Source organism: Metarhizium robertsii, assembly GCF_000187425.2.
Source record: "Metarhizium robertsii ARSEF 23 chromosome Unknown MAA_Scf_2, whole genome shotgun sequence".
NCBI classification, from domain to species: domain Eukaryota; kingdom Fungi; phylum Ascomycota; class Sordariomycetes; order Hypocreales; family Clavicipitaceae; genus Metarhizium; species Metarhizium robertsii.
The window spans coordinates 3,079,090-3,100,128 of NW_011942160.1; the positions used below are offsets into that span (position 1 = coordinate 3,079,090).

Sequence of the window (21,039 nt, forward strand, 5' to 3'; positions counted from 1 at the left end):
CGAAGCGAGGATGAGACCGAGGCGTAGCAAGATCTGGATCTCGAGATGAACCGTTACTTTCTACCTCGACCCAGGGGATGATCAGCACCCAGGGGGGGGAGGACCATTTTTGAGTTGATATAACTACTCGCTAGACAAACAAGCCTGATCATGCACAAAGGGTCAGTCCGGGATCAAGGAATGCCACTGTATCAGACCAACGACGCCAAGTGACCACAACAGCCTCGTTGCCCAAGGCCAATCAAGACAGGCACCATGGCTTGCATGGGATACATGGCCAGAATACCGACGGTGGGAGCCTCCTCTGGGAAACGGCTGCTCGAGACCTTGATTGGCCGGGCTTGCACATGATGGTTGTGACTTATGGGGGTCATGAATCTCCCGCCAGCAACCAGAGGGTTCAGTTTCAGACTGGCAGAGGTTAGTTAGTCATGGAGACAGGAGACATGAGGCAAAGGGCACTATCCACCATGCCAATGACAGCAACTGGGAAGCAATGCAACCCTGCCGCAGGAACTCGATGCCTCCTGACGAAAGGCCCGACTCAACTACACGCAACACGTGCCATGGCAGATGTGAAAGCGTCGCCGTGCCTGGTTCCCAAACCCCGCCGCTTGCCCCAGATGATCTAGTTGGGGAAAAGAGAAAAGTGACAAGCTTTCATGTTCCGAGAGCTGGTCGGAGTTGGCATCACAAAGGGGTTTAGCGCTGGCATGTGTTGCTGGTTCATGGAGGATCCATGATCGTCGGGCCTATGTCTCTAAGTTCTGGGTTCCGCCCCGAAAGACAAAGACCTGGACCTTGATTCGATCTCCTTTTTTTCGGCCCGCTCGACTTTAATTTATTTTTACCGAGACGTCTGTCTGGCGGCGTCGGGAGGCTTGCGAGTGGCTTTCTTGGCCGTCCAGTCGCCGCGGCTAGTTGGCATACTGGTAAAAGTAATCAACCAGACCACATTTCTCGGCCGGGCGGCGCAGTCACGATGCCGATGGCCAACGGGCATTTATATGTATTAGCTTGGTTGTGAATCCACAAGCCGGGGCATATTCGACAGTCCTGCTGATTGCTCTCTTCCCACAGCTTGGCCTGCGCCGTGGCAGATGAGAGCGTCAACTGGTCTCCTGAGGACTCATGGACGGCGTGAACGCTGGCACTTCCCCATGACCGGGATAAGCATGTTTGGCGGCTAAAGGCATCAGATGCCAAGAAATCTTCAAGCCGTGATGCGTGAGCCATCACATTCCCCATTTCACTATACTCCCGGATCGCGGACCACCCAGCGGCTTCTCGAGCCATCAGTCAGTCATGTGCGTGGCACGCCTGGGAGTTAGTGGTGTGCGGGCGGATGTGTCGCCTCGCCTAGCACGTCGCAAAGAATGACTTGTTGGACAGGGTCACATTGGATGACGCGTGAATCCCTCGAGCGAGGCCCGAGTCACCATGTTGCTGGAACAATGAAACGTGTGACAGCGCCGACACACCAGTTGACCCCTTCAGCGGCTTTGGCCAAGACACGGCCACGTCGATCCTCACATGTGCATATGTATGTATGTACATACACCACTGTACTTGTGTGGGGAGCGTCGTATAATCGTATTGGTCGCGCGTTGTTGTAGAAAAGGTCCATGGCAAGTCGCACAGGGGAGGCTGGGAAACAGACAGCTTCAATGTTGCCAACTCCCAACTAATAACTAACTAACTGACTGACTGACTAACCAATGCCAACAACCAGCACGCGGGCGCTACGCTAGGCAAGGGACGTTGTTGAATCCTTTGGCTGTGTCACCAAAACGCCATGGCCATACTGAGCGAGCCCAAGTTTCCATGTTGGATGCAGGGACCAACGCGTTTGTGCTACAGGCAACGTCGAGAGAACCGAGATACTACTCCGTAGTCCTCTTGCAAATGCTAAGGAACTCCGCTGGCGCCGGACTGTCCGCGGTCGAAGCGCGCCTTCGCATGAGAGCCTGGCGTGTCACATATAGCAGTCCTTCGGCGTGAGTTCTATATTTAACTCCTTGTCCGTGATGCCAGCCGAGCGCCGCCGCCACCAGCCTTTGCAGGATTCTCGAGTCCCCAAACCTCTGCATGACGAAGAGGTACTTGGCAAGCGAGAGATGAGCATCGCCGACGAGTGTGAAACCCGTCCAGCGATGCTCACTTGCGACTGGACCTGACAGAGCCACGGTATGCAATGCTAAACTGTCGCGGATTTCCGCCGTCGTGACCATTGGACGGCGCCCAACTTGGAGAGCAACTTTCAGCTTTCAACTCTCCAACCAAGTTGTAACAACAAGCTTTCTGGAATCGTCCGCCAATCTCGCCCCGGTCCAATTGGAGGCTGCTGTCGCTGCCGGATCCGACCGTACCAAAACCCTGGATTCTTACTCATTGGCTCTCTGTTGAACACGGCAAGGTCTTGTTCCCACATTGCCCCGAAAGGCATTCACCACCGGGCTAATCGGACTTCAGGGCTGGAGGGCCTTGGATCTCTGCGAAACAGTCCGTCACAAGATTGGAGCCAAGTTCATGCACATGTGCGATACGCAGGGCGCTTCAGAAGCCCATCCCAGATGCTGATGCTGATGCACTGTCCATCAGGCCGCGTGGCAGCCGTGCACAAATGCCGATTGACACCAGGTCTCGAGAAGTCCATGTCAGCGTGCAGAGGTCGCGGGACTGGTTTGCTCGTCTTGACTCTTGGCCCATCGTTTGCAAACTCCAGGGCGTTGGATATTCCCCAAAACAACATTCGCGGAAATCTGAGCACGAGGCGTTGCATTTGGTGGACTCGTCCTGCACGGCTTCGGAGTTAAGAAGGAAGAGAAAATGTCCATTGATTCGAGAGTCGAGACCCCCCGCCACATTGCCGTCGTCGACGTCACGACCGCATCCTCACAACTACTAAACCGTGAAAGGGGACGTTGAAACACTGCCTTTTTGCTCGATTCGTTCCCGTATCTAGTATCAAGTCCAAAGCACTACTCCAACATGCCCGCAGCCGCCGTCTTCGCATCCGGGTCCTCGGCCCTCATCACAGGCGGCGCATCTGGCGTCGGCCTGGCCATTGCAAAGCTCTGTCGCAGCAAGGGCATGAACATTCTCCTCGTAGACGTAAACGCCGAGGCTCTCCAAACCGCCAAGAAGCAGCTCGTTGGCGAAGACGACGCCGGGTCCGATGTCGTCACGGCCGCAGCCGACGTCAGCAAGGCGGATGCCTGGACAGAGTTGAGCAAGACTGCCACCTCGGCATTCAGCACCATCGAGCTTCTCGTTCTTAACGCCGGCGTCGGTATGAGAGGAACTTGGGGAGACGACGAGTATTTCAACAAGGTACGCCCTTTGATTACGAGGGCGTCAAGTCCACCCACTGATACTAGGCGTCATAGATTTTTCAGACGAACCTTTTCGGCGTCGTCTACGGAATTAACGCCTTCCTGCCTGTGGTCCGGCAAGCTTCCGAGACGAGACCTACTGCTATTGTCATTACGGGAAGTAAGCAGGGCATCACGAATCCGCCGGGAAACCCGGCCTACAATGCATCCAAGTCTGCTGTGAAAACTCTGGCTGAGCATCTCAGCTGGGACTTGAGAGGCACCAATACCAGCGTCCACTTGCTTGTCCCAGGATGGACTTTTACCGGAATGGTAGGTCTGCTGTTTATTCCTTTATTTCACATGCGTGGACCGAGGGCACTAACAGATGCACAATATTTGCAGACCCGTGGGGGAAATACGGAAAAGCCCGCGGGTGCTTGGGCTCCTCAACAGGTAGCCGAGTATTTGTATCGCAAGATGGAGGATGACAAGTTTTATGTTATATGCCCCGATAACGATGTTTCAGAGGAAACTGATAAAAAGAGAATGCTCTGGTCGGTGGGGGACATTGTGAATGAGAGACCACCTCTTACAAGATGGCGTGACGAGTGGAAAAGGGAAGCAGAAGAAAGCATGGCTAAAACAAATGTATAATAGTTGCATTCATGGGGTTCATCAGGCACATTTTGAAATTTCGTACTCGCGCCAAGTTATAGGACAAAGTTGAGTTTATGTACTAGATTATAAGCAAAAGTATACAACTCTGCAGGATTCCCTTGTCAAGACAACATGCATTTATTCGGTTTCCCTTCAGCAAAAATACACAAACCTTAGACGACGGTCCCAGACACCTGTTTGATCTTGCTAAGCTTAATGTCCCTCCACAGCCAGGTGCAGCCCCATCCAACCACGAGCAAGCATACACTTGTGATGAGCATATACCGCTGAGTCTGAGAATAGGCGGCAGAGATTCCATTTCTCATCTCAGATCCCACAGGGTATGAAGCTTGCTTCCTGACCTGTCCGTAAATCTCATCAATGGGAGACCCAGGGGGCAGGTTGTTGATCAGCTCGTCTCGGAAAGTTCCAGTCCAGATGGCCGACGATATGGTGCTGCCGACGGCAGACCCGATGCTGCAGAAGAGGTTGAGCATGGCCATGATGACAGCCACATGCTGATGGTCGGACGGCGCCATCATGGCCATCTCACCAGCGACAACCATGGGTCCTCCGGCAAACGCAACAAAAATCTGCGTCATGATCACGTATCCAATGTCCTCCGAGGCCTGCCGGAACTTGATCATGAGGCCGACCCCCAGGATAGTAAGAGGCAGCGCGTAATACGTAGAAACCCACTTGAACTTTCCGACCTTGTGGACAATGAGGCCAATAATGACAGATGCGAAGCAGGACCCAACACGGTAAATGTTGCTGATATACGTGGCCTTGGTGATGCCAGTATCCCAAACGACAAGAAGCATGGAGTAGAAGTAGCCTCTCCATATAGAGCCACTGGCGTAGATGAAGACGAAGCTCACGCCGGCGGAAAAGACGGTGCGGTCCAGCAGCAGCTCATAGGGGATGAAGCTGACGGGGGCGAGGAACTTCTCCCACAGGACAAAGGCGACGAGCAGGACGGCGCCAAAGACCAGCATGCAAATAATCAACGGAGAGCGCCACTGCTCCGCCTGATAGGACCAGATGCTAAAGGGCAGAAGAAAGAGCGCCATGCCACCCGCGAGCAACATGATTCCAGCCAAATCCACAGCAATAACGTAGTCCCACACGTCCCGGAGGGTAATCCAGCCAGTGCGTTTCTCAATGAGGCCGGCCTTGACGGCTTTTCTGTCGTTGTAGAGGAACAGGAACGACAGAGGCAAGATCACAACGGGGGTGATAATGGTCCAGATGCCAAACCCCCATCGCCATCCAGGACCCGCGAGCACACTTTCAGTGACCGGGCCGCCAACCCAGGTCGTGACGATGTACGGCGAGGTGGCAAAGGCAAGCATGAGCGGCCGGTTGAGAAGCGACGACGTATCGGCAATGAAGATGGTGACACAATACGAGACGCCCTGGGAACTGAACTCTCTGTTAGCAAATTCAACAACGCGTGTTAGCATACAAGTGCTTCCTCCACCTACCCAACAGCGTTGAAGACTTTGGCAGCAGCAAACGTTTCCACGTTATTGCAAGCCGCCATCATGATCAGGCCAATGACCCAGATGAAGACGGTCAGGGTCAGGCCCTGCGGTCGGCCCCAAGTATCCAGAATCTTGGCGAGGGGGATGTAGCTCAGGCCGCCGATGATGATGGCCACAATCTGAATCGCAGGAGTAATAGAGTGTTTGTTGAAGGCGCTGGTGACGAATGGATCCATGCTGAAGACGACCACTTCCTCAATGGACTTGACAAAGTAGAGAAACCAGATCCTGGCTGCCGTTAGCTTTCCCGTCTCCCTCCCGAGGACACTCGGTGCGTCTGGCACTTACATGACATAGGCGGTGATGAGGTGCGACTTGGACCAGATCTTGGTGGTGGCCTCGATGCGAGCGACGCCAGACTGTACCTTTCCCCTGTTGAGGCGGTTGCCAGTTGCGTCCGTGGACTCGGAGTCACAGACATTGCTTTCTGGCTTTTCAGGATTCGCCGAGACGGCCATCTCTGCCGGCTGCGCTTTGGAGACGAGTCCCATCTTGAGATGAATTCAGTCCTTTGGCAGGCTCTGGCCACCCTGTTTTCAGACTTGGGAAACTCTACTATGTGTACGGTACAGAATCGAGGGCAAAGGTAGGAGATGCAAGGGGCCCGGCGCAGCAGAAATCACTTTACTCTTTATAAAAACCCGAATGCCTCGTCCAACGTCATGTTCAGTGGGGATTCGGTAGACGGCATTGGATTGACCCTTGGCTCGCCTGCTGCCATCTCACCCACCACCGAAGTGACACCGTCTTTGCGACGTGAATGGAGCCCATTGCCCGTGTCTTGCTAGATATTGCAGGGTATACACAGACAAACCTGGCCCTAAGAAGTGGGTATCATCAAGGTCATGGCGACAGAAAATCAGGGTTGTAGATCCCGGCCATGATCCTCCCTTGGTTGCGAGCAAGTGGCCCACGTCGAATCAAGCGGTTATCTGATGATCTGATAAGATTTCAATTTTTTTTTTCTCCCGCAAATCCCCACTAGAGCTCATCCCCAGCGGCTCGGTCGAATAGGCCCAGGGCCCCTGTAGGATCCATCCACTGGGTGCATATCAGGGTGTGTCTGGATCTTTCGATATCGCTAGTTGCGTCGTGGTGGAGAGTAAAAAAAAGAGACATGGTCATGTCCAACAACCAACATGAGCGATTTTCTTTGGGTCACGCCCGCCTATTGAACCTGCATGAGGAAATTTCCGTCGGAACGCCTGCTTTGGCTGGAATGCGTCTTCTTTTGCGATGGCTGGATGCTTTTGATAGTCTGGTCATTCCTTGGCCAGAATATCGGGCAATAGGCTCCAAGGCGTCCAAAATTTCCTGACAGAGCAGGCAGTTCTTTCAGGACTTCCATATTACGGCTCAAAAACTTTAATGTATTCGTCACCGCCGCATGTGGCGCTGTCATGCGCGGTGGCCTAGCTTTTTTAATAGGTGTTTGGCACGCCGTCGGCGTTATGAGTTATACATGCAATGTCGGATGGCTAGACCAGCTGGCTGCTCATGAAATCTGACTATGCCGAGGCTCTGAGCATTGAGTTTGGGGTGATACGATCAAGGTCAAATGTAAAAACTCAACCATTGCCAAAGTTAATGGTTTGTTGATCGCCGCTAGTATCATAACATAGTGACTCGACATCTGGCGGTAAAAGAAGCACCGGCACCGCTTCATACAGAATCCACCGATTGCTGATACAGAGAATTCGTGTTTATTGTGCTTTCGATAGTAGTAAAACCGATATTCGTTGCTAGGTGTCAGCCGCCTATGAAGAATTTCAAGGACTCGACCATTTTTAGACCGTAGACTTCTTGCCCATGGTGGAATTTGCGACCACTACTACGTGTGCCGCCCAGTAATGTCGACGTCTTCAAGGCTTTATTAGCGTCCAGTGACTTGATCGTTCTGTTATTCAATCCTGACAAGATTGTCTTGCCGTCTAGCGAGAATGCTATGATCTTGACCGAGCCCGAGTGGCCTGCGAAGGTCAGGTACACTGACTGAATGTCCGATGATAAAGATGATACAAGCCTGAAGGTAAATCTTGAATGGTGCTCGATGCCTCGTTCGGGCTCACGCCTTGGGGCTCCTGGCTTACGAAGCTTAACTACAAGTACGTTTCCTCGGACGTTTCAGTAAGCTCAATTTCTGCCTTGCACCACGGCATTTCTCCATAGCTGCGGCGACTATCGGGCTCGTCCAGTTTGAATGTGATGCAAGCTTTCACAGTTTCAGAAATGTGCTCTAGGTTGAGCTCCAAGATGGCTAGCGATTAATCACTTTAGCAATGTAGCTTGAACTGTGCAATCCTCTAGAGTAATGTAAAAGGAAGATTTTACAGGCTCGTCCGATACGTCCGCGAGGTACATTTCCGCATCTTCAAGGAACTCGGAGACGAGAGGAATTTCGACGGCCGATTTCCCGCAATCCTTGGTGAGACCGGCTTCGTCCTCGACAGCTTCCCAGACTTGCATTGTAGCATCGATCATGGAGATTATGGAAGAGGTTGGCGCCGACGCCCAGCATGCTTAGGACATTGTTGGTGATGTGCATGAGAAATACGTACTGCAAGTTGGGGGAATTTCTCTGCGAGGTCGCGTCTAAATTTAGGGAGGTGTGTCTGAGCCAAGGGCCGCAAGTCGCGCTCCCTAGGGTTGGGGTTTCTAGGGTTAGTGACTTACCCTAACCCTAGACCAATGTGGTCAGCTTATCTGGTTTGCGCCAGTGAAAAGTTTGTCGGTAATGCAATTCGCAGCCGATAAAAAGAAGGGAGGAAGGAACGAAGCTGGCGTGAAACGCCGAGACCATTTCCGAATACTCCAAGTAAAAAATAAACCCTTCGTTCTGTCGGAGATTTAACAACATCAGCAAAAATGAAGGTATAATGGTGGATTCTAACCACCTAACATGGACGAACGGGGAATCGAACCCCGGACCACTCCCAGATCAGAATCCATCAGATGGAAACTTGCTAAGGGAGTATTATACCACTAAACCATCCGCCCAATGGATGTTGAAGAATCATGTCGGTATAATAATAGAAAAACTTTTCCGGCCGGTTGTGCGGTGGCTTTCGGCTTTCCCCCCGTTGTACGGCCCAGCCCCCCCAACTCTGCCGAATGTGGGGTCGCACACGTGATCATCACCCCACTATCCCGAACCAGAGCCGTAATCGGCAGGTCGCTTCCAAGGGTGCGTCTAACCGTCGTTGCTGGGCGCTCTTGTTCCGTTCGCACCAAAAGCTTGCAGGCCACCGCCGTGTTGATGCAGCGCTGCGGTTGCTGATCACTGGCGCTGTAGCCTGGACAGATAACAGACTGGAGGATTGTCGGATCGAGGTCCAAGCAATCTCAGACTTTTGCGCACCATGTCCGAGGACGACGTCGACATGCTCGGCCCCGACGGGCAGGGGTCGTCCAAAGTTGACCGTGACCGCCGTGCGCCGAGGTTCAGTTGGACGCCCGCATACGAGACGACTTTTTTTCGCAGTCTTTGCGAAAGCGTCCAGCTGGGCTTGCGCGAGAACAGCAGTTTCAAAGCGGAGGCGTGGGACCGCGCTGCTCTAGCCCTGCAGGACAGCCACGGCGCGTATCCTGCCAAGAGCCACCTGATCAACAAAAGCGACAATGCGCGGAAGCGGTTTCGACTATGGCGAGGGCTTCGCGAAGATCCCGAGTTTATGTACAATCCCGTCTCCAAGACGGTGACGGCTACTGAGGAGGCCTGGAGAGCGCACATAGAGGTTGGTCATCCTGAACGTCCGATGCGCCGAGATGCGCTGCCATGTCAAAATGCGGTCGAGTGCGGGCACTGACTGGTGATTAGAGAGAACCGCTGTCGAGGGCTCTGAGGGGTCGGCCGTTTGATCATGAAGAGTACATGGAGATACTGTACCCCGATGTTATCGGGTCTGGTGGTGCGCCAAAGAGGATAATGAAACCTCGTCGTAGGACAGATGGACAACCAGGCGACGAGTCAGATATGCCGGGGACGGGCGTTTTGAATCTTCAACCAGAGTCTGCATCTGGACAAAATACTCTTGAAAGCCCTGGTCCTGCTCGCTCATCTTTGAGCCAAACGCCAATTGGCTCCGCCACAGCATCAGGTACTCAGCTGAAGCCAAGCTCTACCACGATCCCTCCACGAACTACACCGACGCAGCCCTCCGCTCTCACTCCTCCGGATGAGTCGGCCAACCACGCAAAGAAACGGGTGATGCCCGCTCCTCAAACTGAAGGCGCGTTTGGTGCAACACCGCCGCCTTCTGCCGCCAAGTCGGGCAATGCTACGGCAGACGCCCCGTCGCCCGAGAAGAAACGAAGAACCTCTATACACGGTGACGCTGTGCCTGTTGTCACGTCGACTTCGAGCAACTGCCTTCACCATGAATCATCGTCCGACTCGCCTACTGCTGTGCAGCTCCCACCGCCAGTGACCCTGGCAACTCCTCAGACGACAGCCGCAGACTCGCAGCCAAACGGATTGCCAACATGTTTAAGCAGCTCGCGATGGTGCGAACTAGCTCTGGAGCAGTTCTTCAAGGATTTTGCAGGCGAGGACATGGACCTTCAAATACGAGTTGCGGAAACGGTTTTGGTTAATGAAAGCAGAGCACTGGTGTATTGCAAAATGCCCTGGTGCGTGAAACAACACTGGATAAAGAAACTTGATGAGACATTCCGGAAAGTGCGTTAATACTCCCGATTCAGGAGAGGGCTTCAGCGACAAAGCCCGTTTTCTGGATGCCGAATGCATGAGACACGGGTGATTTTGGTGGGATTGATACCCCTGGCAGGAGTGGCAGATAGGAGCTTGTTTAGATAAGTGATACCCGTTGATGAGGCGTTAGGATTGGATTGATGGTTGAATTAAAGCAAGGGGTTCTTGGGGTGCATTTGTTTTTTGAAGTTGGGGGGAGAGCTTTGTTTGCATTTTATTCTCAGGGGTCAGGCAGCTCAGTTGGGCGAACGATAATTCGGTTATTGCAGTCGGTGTTCCTTTGGTAGGAGAGCCACTGGTATACCAGATTTACGTGCTGTTCTCCAAGCCGGTGACCTGGTCGTCATCCATTTGGCTGCGTAATGATGTTATGTCAGACATGGTGTAATGGACCTTTTCGCATCTTCAAAGGCAGTTTAGGGTAATGTAGGGAAGTAACGAACAATGTTGTACTTACTCACACATGGCCATTTATTACCTTGTCCTTGTGGGTATCCATTAATTGAACATGTTCTTAATATCATCTCGCGCACAGGGTCGGCGAAATTTCTCTCAAGAGGGTTACGAGTTGAGTGGTTAATGGCCGGTTCTGGGCGGTCCGATCTGATCTCGATTCTCACAATAGAAACGGGCTGCAAAGTGGAGCATACCCTCTCTCATGAAAGCAAGGGAAGCAAGAGACGCGGGTAATCCACAGGAGTTCTAGAGGCTGCTCATGAAAATTGAGTAAGAAAATATGCACCCTTATCCATCTCGGGTCTTTTAAATGACGAGTGAAAGTGGAAGCGTGGAATGTCATCGTAAAGTAAGCTGGACCGTTTCCTCGACCCCCTCCGACCTGCTAGCAACCGTTGACGCTGCAAGTGGGTCAGGCTGGTGGTGCCATGAAAGTACGTCATACATCGGCACAGAGACGTCAACAGGGCACCGCAGGTTTCAAAGCTCCTGGCCTGGCTTGGCCTGGCCTGCATCACATGAAGCCATTGATCTGCCCACCACCCTCTCTTCTCATCTTTCGTCTCCCTTCTGGCCACTCTCTGACAACCACCATCTCGATCAATCGCTCTACAAATCCCATCTTACGTCCCTCCTACACATACACAAACAGTGAGTTGCTACTCATGCACATGCACATGCACGTGCAGTCAATCCCAAAGTAATACAAGCTAAACCGGTCATCCTCAGTGTCTTACGCCGACGTAGCCGCCAGTGGCCCCAAGCAGTCCCCCGAGGACGTAAGTAACGCAGTCACAACCCCTCTGCCCCATGCTTTACCATGAACCACGCGCCAAATCATCTCAACGACTGCCTAACACCTCACGATAACCACAGGCTGCCGCCCCCCGACCCGCCGAGGTCGTCACCACCGAGTCCGCCTCCACAGCCTCCCTCATCGACGTCGACGTCCCTAGCGTGCGCACCGTGCCCTCCGACTTCCTCGAGCAGGACGTCCAGACGGAAACCCAGGCCGGGCGGCTGGAGCGCGACGTCGAAGCGGCCAAGGCCAAGGCCGAGCAGGCCAAGAAGAAGGCGGGAAAAAAGGCACGCGACGCCGACTCGTGGCTCGTCAGGCAGTTTTCGAGCCTGTCCGACGGCAGCGCCGGAGCCCTGGTCATCACGAATGTCGCTGCTGTCATTGGCGTGAGCTCCTACCTGGGTTATCGCGCCTGGGGCCTCTACGAGAAGGGCAACCTGACCTGGAAGAATGCCGGTGTCGGGGTTGGAATCCTGGCCGGTGTGGGTGCCGTTGAGGCTGTTTTTGGGCGGTACTTGTACAAGGGCAAGAAAAATGGCTCGTCCTGATTTTGGCGGTGGTGTTTGGTCATGATACCAGGTTACACATTTTTTTTTTTCGTGTGGTTTCTTGGCGTTGGTTCTTGACGGTCAATGAGTCCTACTGCTAGTCTCTGCTCTAGTTTCCACTCCAATCAGTAATGCTATGTAAAACCAGCACCGTGGTGCGTTGTAATTGCGTGGCTACGGATGTACACCTTGCTTTGGCCTACCAGCTCCGTGACGAGAATCAAGTGTCGGGAATGAGTGGCCCTGCGGTGACCGTGTTGCGGACAACCATGAAATTTCGCATGGAGTGTAGATAGATATATGAACCGTCTATATTTCCATGGCCCGTAGTATGTATCTCTTTCATCTCGTACATTTTTATAATACAGACATGCAGTCATGTCAAATGGTACATATTATGCCTTCCACAGTTGTAAACGCCTAGTTGTCCCATGCCTTTGCTTTACAAGTGATCTGGGAGCAGCTTTAATCTTTCTTTTCTTCGTTCTTCTTCTCCTTCTCCTCCTCAGCCAACACGCCGGGCTGTTCAAGTTTGGCGTCCTCCTTGTCTGCGTCGGTGGCGTCTTCCCATTTCTTGGGGACACCGTTATTCTCTAATGGCTTGACGCCAGGTAGATTGTCTGTCTCGGGTCTGTTGTCCTTGGAGGCAATTGCAGCAGGACTCTCTTGTGGCTCGCCGCGTGGGGCCTGCTGTAGGTCATCGGCAGCCTCTTCGCCATCGTCGGACAGCTCGGCGCCGTAAATATCAGGGTACTTCTTGAAGCAGTCCTGCATTCCCCTATAGGTGAAGAAATTAGTACCCACTCATTACTTGAACCATCAACACCTCTGAAAACCACGTACTGGAATTTCTCGATACAGTCCATGCCCTTGGGCTCTTCGGTTGAGTAGACGAAGCAGCTGAAAGCGGTCTTGAATTCCTCACCACAGGGGCCGTGTGCCATTCCCCCGAGGCATGGGCAGTCCCAGTTGATTTCGCCTGTTTCAGGGTTGAATGCGCCTTCTTGGCCAGCCTCTTCCTCGAGAGCTTCGGGCGATCCGGCGGCAACGACGGTGTTTTGTGATTCGGTCTTAGGCTGCGTCTCCGGGGTCGAATTCTGCTTTTCAATTGGCTTTGCCTGCTCCTCAGGTGTGGGCTTGAGTTGCTTGCGCTTCTGTTCAATAACGGAATCGACGGTTGGCACATCCGACTCGGTAAAGGCAGAAGGGGCTGCTATTGATTGGACTAGACACAAAGAATTAGACCCGAGTGTAATGCGCGGTATTGGCTGCTTGGACATACCGGTAGCTTCATCGGCAAAGACGGAACCGGTGTTGTAATAGTACACAGCGCCGAGCGCAAGACCCCATCTCACGGCCGAGCCCTTCCACGTTCGCGGCTTGTACGCAGGGGTCGATGTTGATGCAAATCGACGGGGAGCGCTCTGAAACGGCTGGGAGCGAAGGCTCCTCAAGGCCTGTCGTGAGGCAGTCCGCACTGTAGCCCGATACATGCTGTCGAATGCTGCGACAAAGTTGAAAAGCGTCGAAGAAAACTGACGACAGGACTGGAATCGAGCATCAAAAAAACATCGTCAGCGCTGGCTCGATTGGTCAGCGCTCCGTCTTCCGTCTATCCGTGGAGCCCAGGCGCCAAGGCAGAACGGCAAACACTGAGTGGCCTAAACGCCAGTGTTTGCGGCCAAGTCCCCTGCGCAAGACACCACAGTTGGAGCTGGCCGGTGTTTAACCGAGAGACTGTTGAAAGCCGAAGTCACTCACTCAGCACTGAGGGTACATGGATCTCAGAACGTGCAGCTGCCACATGTGTGTGACGCTGCAAGATTTCCTAGGGTGCCCTTGTACGTCAAGCGGCGATTGTCACCTTTTGGTGTCCAGAGACAGACCGTTGCGTGGTTTTGGGAGTTCGAAGGTGACATTCACATCTCGCCGCTGGAGGAGTGTCTGCACCTAAAACGGCAATTCAGTTCACGCAGCTCCACCTCCGTAACCTAATCTGGGGAGACGTACATCAACCACGCATCACGCACCTGACTTTGGCCAGCTGCCGGCCACAATCGCCACTGCCTGCAGAACCATTGAATTTTGATTCATCTCGAAGAACTAGCGGGCCCCTTGTTCGCATATCCAAGGCAGCCTCCTGTGGTACCAAGCTTGGTGTTGAAGCTCGAAATGTCTACCGCCCAGTTCGAGTGGCACCCCGCCAAGCTCCTCGAAGATAACGCCGGTCTCCAGGATTTTGCGCTGCTGGTCCTCAACCAGCCTCTGAAGAATGGAGCTATTCTACGCAGACTCTGGAAGAACTGTATGTGCTAGTGATATTCGACCTGTTAGTTGCGATTCGCTTTGACGGGGAGTTTCGTCCATCTCACTAATCGGAATGTCAAAGCATCTGTTAGAGTCGCTGCCGATGGCGGTGCCAACCGGCTCCATCAACTTTCCTCCTTTCAAGGGAAATTTGTATGTAAATTCATAGCTCTACGACGGACAAGAGCCTATTGTGATTCTAACTACCTCCCCAGTCAAATCTGCAAGCCATCATTGGGGACCTCGACTCCCTCTGCTCCTCAGTGAGAGACTTCTACTCCTCACAACCGACCCCGGCGCAGGTCATCCATGACACCGACCAGGAGTCGTCTGATTTTGGAAAGGCCATCACATGGATTCGGAAAACCCAGCCAAGTGCTCTTGACATCGTCGCACTTGGTGGTATTGGCGGCCGTGTTGACCAGGGCCTCAGCCAGCTCCACCATCTGTACCTGTACCAGACAGACCCTGCGTACGCTAATGGCCGGATATATCTCTTATCTGGGTCGAGTTTGACATTTTTACTGAAATCCGGGACGCACATGATTCATGTCAAGGAAGATGGCGAGGATGAGGTGTTTGGGAAGCACGTTGGGATTATCCCCTTGCAGGAGCCAAGTCGGGTTACCACCAAGGGGTTGGAGTGGGATGTAACTGACTGGGAGTCGAAAATAGGCGGAAAACTCAGCACCAGTAATCACGTACTGCCTCACACTAAGTGTGTCGAAGTTCATACCACGAAGGATGTACTGTTCACTGTTGCACTGCGCCCAGTCGAGGGAGAAGAGGAGGCGTGAAAGGCTGGAGAATTCAAATGTAGGAGGAAAAAGGAAAAAAAAAAAGGAAAAGAAGAGAAAGGTTGACAAAAAATATAAGCAGCAAAAAAAGACAAAATCGAGTCCCAAAGCAAGACTTTAATTGTTCGCCAACCCAATGACCCCAAGACGCCATGCTTATGTTCCCTGTCGGATACCACGTGCTGCTGCGCATTCCATCACCGTAGGTAGTGCAATACTAGCCAGCAGAATGCGAAGAAAACGACGACCCCGCCCAAGAATAGCCATTTATCTTCCCGCGCTCGTTTCTCTACCATGCGAATGGTATCTCCGCTGATGCCCAAGGTGGTCCCAACACTGTATAGCCTCTTCTGCGTATTCTTGAGCCTCTCCCTCTGCTCACCGAGATTGCCGAGTACAGCCTGACCTCTCGCAATGTAATCATCTAGGGCAGAGTGCGTCTGCTGGAAGAAGGCTTGCTCCCGGAAAGCATGTGCCTCGCGGGCCTCGTCTCCAGATCCCGTCGTTAAGGGCGCGCCTGCCGTCGACGTATGTCGAGGGTGAAAGGAAGAGTTCGTGTTTGTTGGTGTGCCTGCGTATGGGTTCTCAGGGGTGGCATTGTAAGGCCGTCTTCCTAGTAGCTCTCTTCCGTTGTTCTGGTATTGGGCCTCGTCTCTGGATTTCTTCAGTCCGTCAATTTGGGACCGGAAGTCGGAAAGATCCTCTCGAAATCGTTTGACGCGCTCGAAAGCTTCTTCTTGTTTCTTGGGAACGATTTCTTGGCGTGCAAGGCGGTGATATTCGTCGATAGTCTTCGTGAATGATGACACCGACGCCGATACATTGCCAATCTCACCTGGAGTGGGAGACCCTTTGGCATTCAGCGTGTCGAGCTCGCTGCGGATCGATTTACTCTGCCTCAAGGCAGAGTTGTACTGCACGTTCTGTGAAAATTCGGAGTCAGAGGCATCACAATACGATCCAGGGCGAATATTGCATACCATGATTCAACAATTGCTATATTGTTATGCAATGGCCAGCTTGCCCTTCGCAGCTTACCTTGCATCTTCACGTGGAAACCGTGTTGCTTATGCGTGGAAGTACTACTACAACTGTGTTCAGAGTCCCGGATCGGAACATCTACGGCCCGTCTGGGGTAACCACTAGGACAGCCGTCTGTTGGCCCACGTATGGAGAATCTGGTCGAGAGATTATGCCCAAAAACATTTGGGCACTTGATTTTATCCTTGACTGTCTCAGTATGAAAGAGGATGTCATTGCACGCTACACCATACAACGACATGGTGAAGCCGTGAAGCTCATCCATTCGTCCACGACGTCAATTTGGCAGGTTATTGAAGAATGGGATGGGGACCCTAGTCAATCGGCAGCCACAACGGCGGATGCCGAAGCAAAGCCCGCCACCTCATAGAAGGTTGGTCATGAGCGCCGATCTTGGACACTAAAATCATATTGCAAACGAATATTAATTCATAGTGAGGTAGTAATGCCGATTGAGAGGGGCTTGCAGGGCAAAATAAACAAATTTGCCGAGATCGGCACCGATACGGCCCCGAAGGCCCATTGCGCCGTTCCGTCAACGGCGTTGGCCCGGTTTGTCACACGGAAAACTACCGAGATTGATGTTATTTCCGTAAATTGAGGCAAAATTTTGGCGGGCCTTGCTTAAATGAATTCGTCTCATTCAGCAACTGGGATGACGGCAAACATGTTTTTTGACCTTGTGCGAGTTACAACATGGCCGACTCGAATACAAAAAGACAATCGACGCTCCGGCAGCAAGAAGCACGGCCTTTCTCGAATGGTAACACGAGTAGCGACATCGAAAACCAGCTTGCTGTCGCTCAAAAAAATGACGGGCCACCCTACTCAGTTTTCACTCCATGGCAAAAACGAGCCATTGTCCTTGGGGCCGCAGTCACTGCGTTCTTCTCGCCTCTTACTGCACAGATATACTTGCCGGCCTTGACGCAACTGTCGAGAGATCTGGGCGTGACAAACACGCAGATTAATCTAACCATTACAACGTATATGATATTTCAAGGCATAACGCCCATGTTCATTGGATCGCTGGCTGATAGTGGAGGTCGACGACCAGCCTACGTTGTATGCTTCATTATTTATGTTGCCGCAAACATTGGCCTGGCTCTTGCCCCTGGGTATAGTGCATTGCTGGGGTTGAGATGCCTTCAGTCAGCTGGGTCAAGTAGCACGGTGGCACTCTGTACTGCAGTGGTCGCTGATGTAGTTACAAGTGCCGAGAGAGGACAGTATGTCGGATTCACGGTGATTCCGACCGTGTTGGCTCCCTCACTAGGACCAATTATTGGTGGCCTCCTTTCTCAGTACCTCGGCTGGAGAGCAATATTCTGGTTTCTGGCGATTTTCTCTGGCATAACCCTGGTTCTCATTATTTTCTTTTTTCCAGAGACTTGCCGCCGGATCGTGGGCGATGGTTCTCTAACTCCACCTCCAATGTACCGGTCCGTATGGCAGTCCCTACACCTTCGGCGCGAAAAGAAGGCGAGACGACGAAACGGACTGTCAAATTCGACATCAAATTCAAGCAGCGCCAGCAAGTCGGGGAATAGATTCAAGTTCAAACCACCAAATGTTCTGGGCTCGCTGTTTCTTCTGTTTGAGAGGGAGACCGGGTTGCTGCTTTGGACCAGCAGTATTGTATTCGCTGGTTTCTATTGTATAGCAACGGCAATGCCTAGTCTCTTTTCGAAGCGTTATGGATACAACGAGGTACAGGTTGGTCTGATGTATCTTCCGTTGGCGCTTGGTTCCATTGGTGCTGCCAGTATTGTCGGTCCGTCCATCAACTGGAACTTCAAACGACATTGCATCCAATCCGGCATCCCCTACGATCAAAGTCGACAAAATGACCTGTCCAACTTCCCGATTGAGCAAGCACGTCTGGAAATTGGCCTCCCACTGTTGTGCCTTGGTGCGGTGAGCATAATAGGCTGGGGATGGGCGATGCATGCCGCCACTCATGTTGCTGTACCGTGTGTGATCAGCTTCTTTCTGGGAATTGGGATGATTGGCTATAATAATACGACAAACATACTGCTTGTCGATGTCCACCCAGGTCGGGCCGGAACTGCCACTGCTGCCAACAACCTCACTCGATGCTTAGTTGGAGCGGGAGCAAGCGCTGCGATTATCCCCATGATTGACGCCATTGGGGCTGGGCCAGCCTTTACTCTTATCGGGGGGCTCTATTTCGTCGGTGTCATTCCGCTCTTGCTCATTCTTCAATTTGGCATGAAATGGAGAGCGGAGGCCAAGGAGAAGACTCAGACGAGCAAGCTGAAGACAAAAGAAAGGCATCAACAAGGGCTCCTGGTAGTTGATGAACCGCGACCAGCGGAGGATACCAGAAACCGAGATTTGAGAAACGCATAGTCGGTGTTGAGAGTCGAGACTAGGCATTTGCATTTTTGAAGAGATTGCATAGCGTAGCTCGGTAACAGAGGCGTCATCACATACACGTCTTTTGGCATTTGCGACTTCAAATGTTGCATCATTGGAGAGAAGGGGGTGTCAATTTCGCCAGTATTCATTAAAAATATTCATAGCTTAAGAAACAAACAAACATTGTTGTTGGAGACAAACAATTGCTGCGTGGGGGATCCGATCATAGGCCAAGACCCACTCACTGCGACTGCCTCAAGTGCTCAAGCGTTTGTCCCACTCATTTTTCACCATCTCAACTTCTAGGTGCCAGCAGAATCGTCGCGACAATAGTCGTCAATTAAGTGAGCACAACAGCAGTGCACGTCTGCATATCGTTGACCTTCTATTGGTGCTATCCTATTCACAAGACGCTCACACGCTGTTCTTTGTCCCCACCACTCCGAACCAAAACGGCTTCGCCATGATCTTTTTCTTCTTCCCATCTCCTCTCACACCGTCAAGCTGTGGTGATTGATCAAGCGCTTTCATCACTTCAACCATCATGGAACTTGAATACGTACTAGCCGTGTCCGCCGCCTTTGCCGGTCTGATTTGGCGTGCTATGTCACTTGCTGTCTTGGGCATCATTGTGGTTACACTTCATATTGTCCTCTACCGCCTCACTCTTCACCCGCTGGCCAAGGTGCCGGGTCCCAAATGGGCAGCTATCTCCAACTTTTGGTATGCTCGACAGATAGCTAAAGGGAAAATGGCTCAGTTAGGGTTGGAAATGCACAGAAAGTACGGTGATATTGTTCGTGTCGGCCCCAATGAAGTGTGGTTTAACACGACGGAAGCGTTTGATCAGATATACTGTATGTACAGCACTACATCAAAGATGGCCTTTACACGCGGATGAAGCTCACATTTTTTGACAGGCACCGGCAAAGGATTCGAAAAATCCGACTTTTACTGTAGGTCTACGCGCTGTTTTGGTCCCGCTGTCTGACATTAACAATGGGACACAGTGGCAACAGCACTGACCAGGCCAACTATTGATTGGAAGTTTAATGCAAACTTTGAAGATACCTTAGATCTCTTGTCTGAGCGAAATATGAAACGCTACCGTCTACAGAGACGTTTAATTGGCCGTGTCTATAGTGCCGCGAATGTCGCGAAATACGAAGATGCTCTCACCGCAGCACTAGAGAGGATAGTGCAGCGACTGAATGAGCTTGAAGGGAAGGAGATCGATCTGAAAGAATGGATGCATATTATTACAGTCGAGTGTCTCGGGGCGACTGTTTTATCATGGTCGCCTGGTCTACTTCGTGATGGTACAGATTGGGGGACGTTATCGCATAGTTTCCAAGGCTGGCGAAGGAAGTGCTTGTTTGGAGTGTTTCCGACAATGAAGAAGATGGAGCAGTTGTCTCCCAGTCTTGGAAGGGCATTCGCGTCCCTATGGGCAGTAACGTACCGGCCTCCACCCACCTTCAAGCCCTTCTTCCCTGTAAGTACCTTCTCGGAATGTGTTGATGCGAGAAGGCCCTCACTGGTGGAAAAGCTGACGGAAAGATTATCAGGGCGTGGTGAAGAACATAGTTCGCCGTCTGACAGCGTCTCTTAAACCAGGAACACCCAAGGATAACCGAGTTGATTTGTTAAACGACCTGATTCAACTTAGAAATGATAGACCCGAGTTCAACGAGGTTTATCTTCGGAAAATGGCCGTCACTAACTTTGGAGCCGGTCACGAAACCGTTGCGTCGACATTGACGGCTTCTGTGGCCATGATCGCCTCTCACAATAATGTTCAGAAGCAAGTATTTCTTGAACAACGCACAGCTGAAGCAGATGGCGCGCTCGTATATGCTTCAAGTAACCGATTTACTTACACTAAAGCTGCTATTCGTGAAGCCATGCGACTTTACCCCGTGGTGCCCATGTCGCTTCCCCGAAAGACACCATCCACAGGACTACACGTCAATGGATTGAGTGTGCCACCCAATACCACGGTTGGTTGTAGTGCCATTGCTCTACATCGCAAGGAGGACATCTTTGGCGCCAGCCCTGATTTATATGATCCTGGACGCTGGCTCTGCGCCGAGACTGTAGACGAAACGGCTGCAGCAACATCGGCATCGGTCCGCATGATGGACAAGTATAGCCTGAGCTGGGGAGGTGGTTCTCGAAGCTGTCCTGGAAGAAATCTGGCTGAGCTGCTCGTGCTCAAGGTCATTGCCACCCTCTTTAGAAGGTTTGAAGTGGAGGTGGCGATTCCACCAGACGCCGACAAGGAGGCGTATTTTCTTCTTGTCCTCTCAGGCGTTAAAGTCAAGTTTCTCCCTAGAAGCGGGTGAAGCCGCCAAGGCGGGACACGTAGCCAAAGCGCAACAAAATGCAGAGCAGCAACCACATGACGGAGCTGGGGGATGCCAGAGGTGCTGGGTAATTCTTGAGATGTCACCTCCAACCGCGTTTGACACTTGGCA

General features: G+C 52.2%; 8 protein-coding genes across 8 annotated transcripts; 5 read left to right on the plus strand and 3 right to left on the minus strand.

The window, feature by feature from the left end:
• Nucleotides 1–2,991: 2,991 nt before the first annotated feature.
• On the plus strand, nucleotides 2,992–3,971 carry MAA_05524 (uncharacterized protein; the record flags this gene model as incomplete). Its single annotated transcript, XM_007823522.1, has 3 exons — nucleotides 2,992–3,333; nucleotides 3,390–3,647; nucleotides 3,720–3,971. The coding sequence occupies 3 exons, from the start codon at nucleotides 2,992–2,994 to the stop codon at nucleotides 3,969–3,971; spliced, it is 852 nt and encodes a 283-aa protein (XP_007821713.1).
• Nucleotides 3,972–4,147: 176 nt separating this feature from the next.
• MAA_05523 (general substrate transporter) lies at nucleotides 4,148–6,012 on the minus strand (the record flags this gene model as incomplete). Its single annotated transcript, XM_007823521.1, has 3 exons — nucleotides 4,148–5,408; nucleotides 5,462–5,749; nucleotides 5,810–6,012. 3 exons carry the CDS (start codon nucleotides 6,010–6,012, stop codon nucleotides 4,148–4,150), a joined length of 1,752 nt encoding a protein of 583 aa, XP_007821712.1.
• Nucleotides 6,013–8,880: 2,868 nt separating this feature from the next.
• Nucleotides 8,881–12,035, plus strand: MAA_05522 (uncharacterized protein; the record flags this gene model as incomplete). The annotated part of the gene is made up of 5 exons (XM_007823520.2): nucleotides 8,881–9,255; nucleotides 9,339–10,091; nucleotides 11,105–11,339; nucleotides 11,418–11,467; nucleotides 11,565–12,035. The coding sequence occupies 5 exons, from the start codon at nucleotides 8,881–8,883 to the stop codon at nucleotides 12,033–12,035; spliced, it is 1,884 nt and encodes a 627-aa protein (XP_007821711.2).
• A 465-nt stretch (nucleotides 12,036–12,500) lies between these two features.
• MAA_05520 (mitochondrial intermembrane space import and assembly protein) lies at nucleotides 12,501–13,528 on the minus strand (the record flags this gene model as incomplete). The annotated part of the gene is made up of 3 exons (XM_007823518.1): nucleotides 12,501–12,813; nucleotides 12,879–13,260; nucleotides 13,318–13,528. The coding sequence occupies 3 exons, from the start codon at nucleotides 13,526–13,528 to the stop codon at nucleotides 12,501–12,503; spliced, it is 906 nt and encodes a 301-aa protein (XP_007821709.1).
• A 679-nt stretch (nucleotides 13,529–14,207) lies between these two features.
• Nucleotides 14,208–15,139, plus strand: MAA_05519 (thiamine pyrophosphokinase, eukaryotic; the record flags this gene model as incomplete). Its single annotated transcript, XM_007823517.1, has 3 exons — nucleotides 14,208–14,340; nucleotides 14,425–14,495; nucleotides 14,558–15,139. The coding sequence occupies 3 exons, from the start codon at nucleotides 14,208–14,210 to the stop codon at nucleotides 15,137–15,139; spliced, it is 786 nt and encodes a 261-aa protein (XP_007821708.1).
• A 197-nt stretch (nucleotides 15,140–15,336) lies between these two features.
• MAA_05518 (v-SNARE protein) lies at nucleotides 15,337–16,122 on the minus strand (the record flags this gene model as incomplete). The annotated part of the gene is made up of 2 exons (XM_007823516.1): nucleotides 15,337–16,062; nucleotides 16,120–16,122. The coding sequence occupies 2 exons, from the start codon at nucleotides 16,120–16,122 to the stop codon at nucleotides 15,337–15,339; spliced, it is 729 nt and encodes a 242-aa protein (XP_007821707.1).
• Nucleotides 16,123–16,876: 754 nt separating this feature from the next.
• MAA_10826 (meiotic recombination protein DMC1) lies at nucleotides 16,877–18,553 on the plus strand (the record flags this gene model as incomplete). The annotated part of the gene is made up of 1 exon (XM_011412745.1): nucleotides 16,877–18,553. The coding sequence occupies one exon, from the start codon at nucleotides 16,877–16,879 to the stop codon at nucleotides 18,551–18,553; it is 1,677 nt and encodes a 558-aa protein (XP_011411047.1).
• Nucleotides 18,554–19,106: 553 nt separating this feature from the next.
• On the plus strand, nucleotides 19,107–20,907 carry MAA_10827 (FAD/FMN-containing dehydrogenase; the record flags this gene model as incomplete). Its single annotated transcript, XM_011412746.1, has 4 exons — nucleotides 19,107–19,419; nucleotides 19,483–19,518; nucleotides 19,573–20,057; nucleotides 20,131–20,907. 4 exons carry the CDS (start codon nucleotides 19,107–19,109, stop codon nucleotides 20,905–20,907), a joined length of 1,611 nt encoding a protein of 536 aa, XP_011411048.1.
• Between the last annotated feature and the right edge of the window lie 132 nt (nucleotides 20,908–21,039).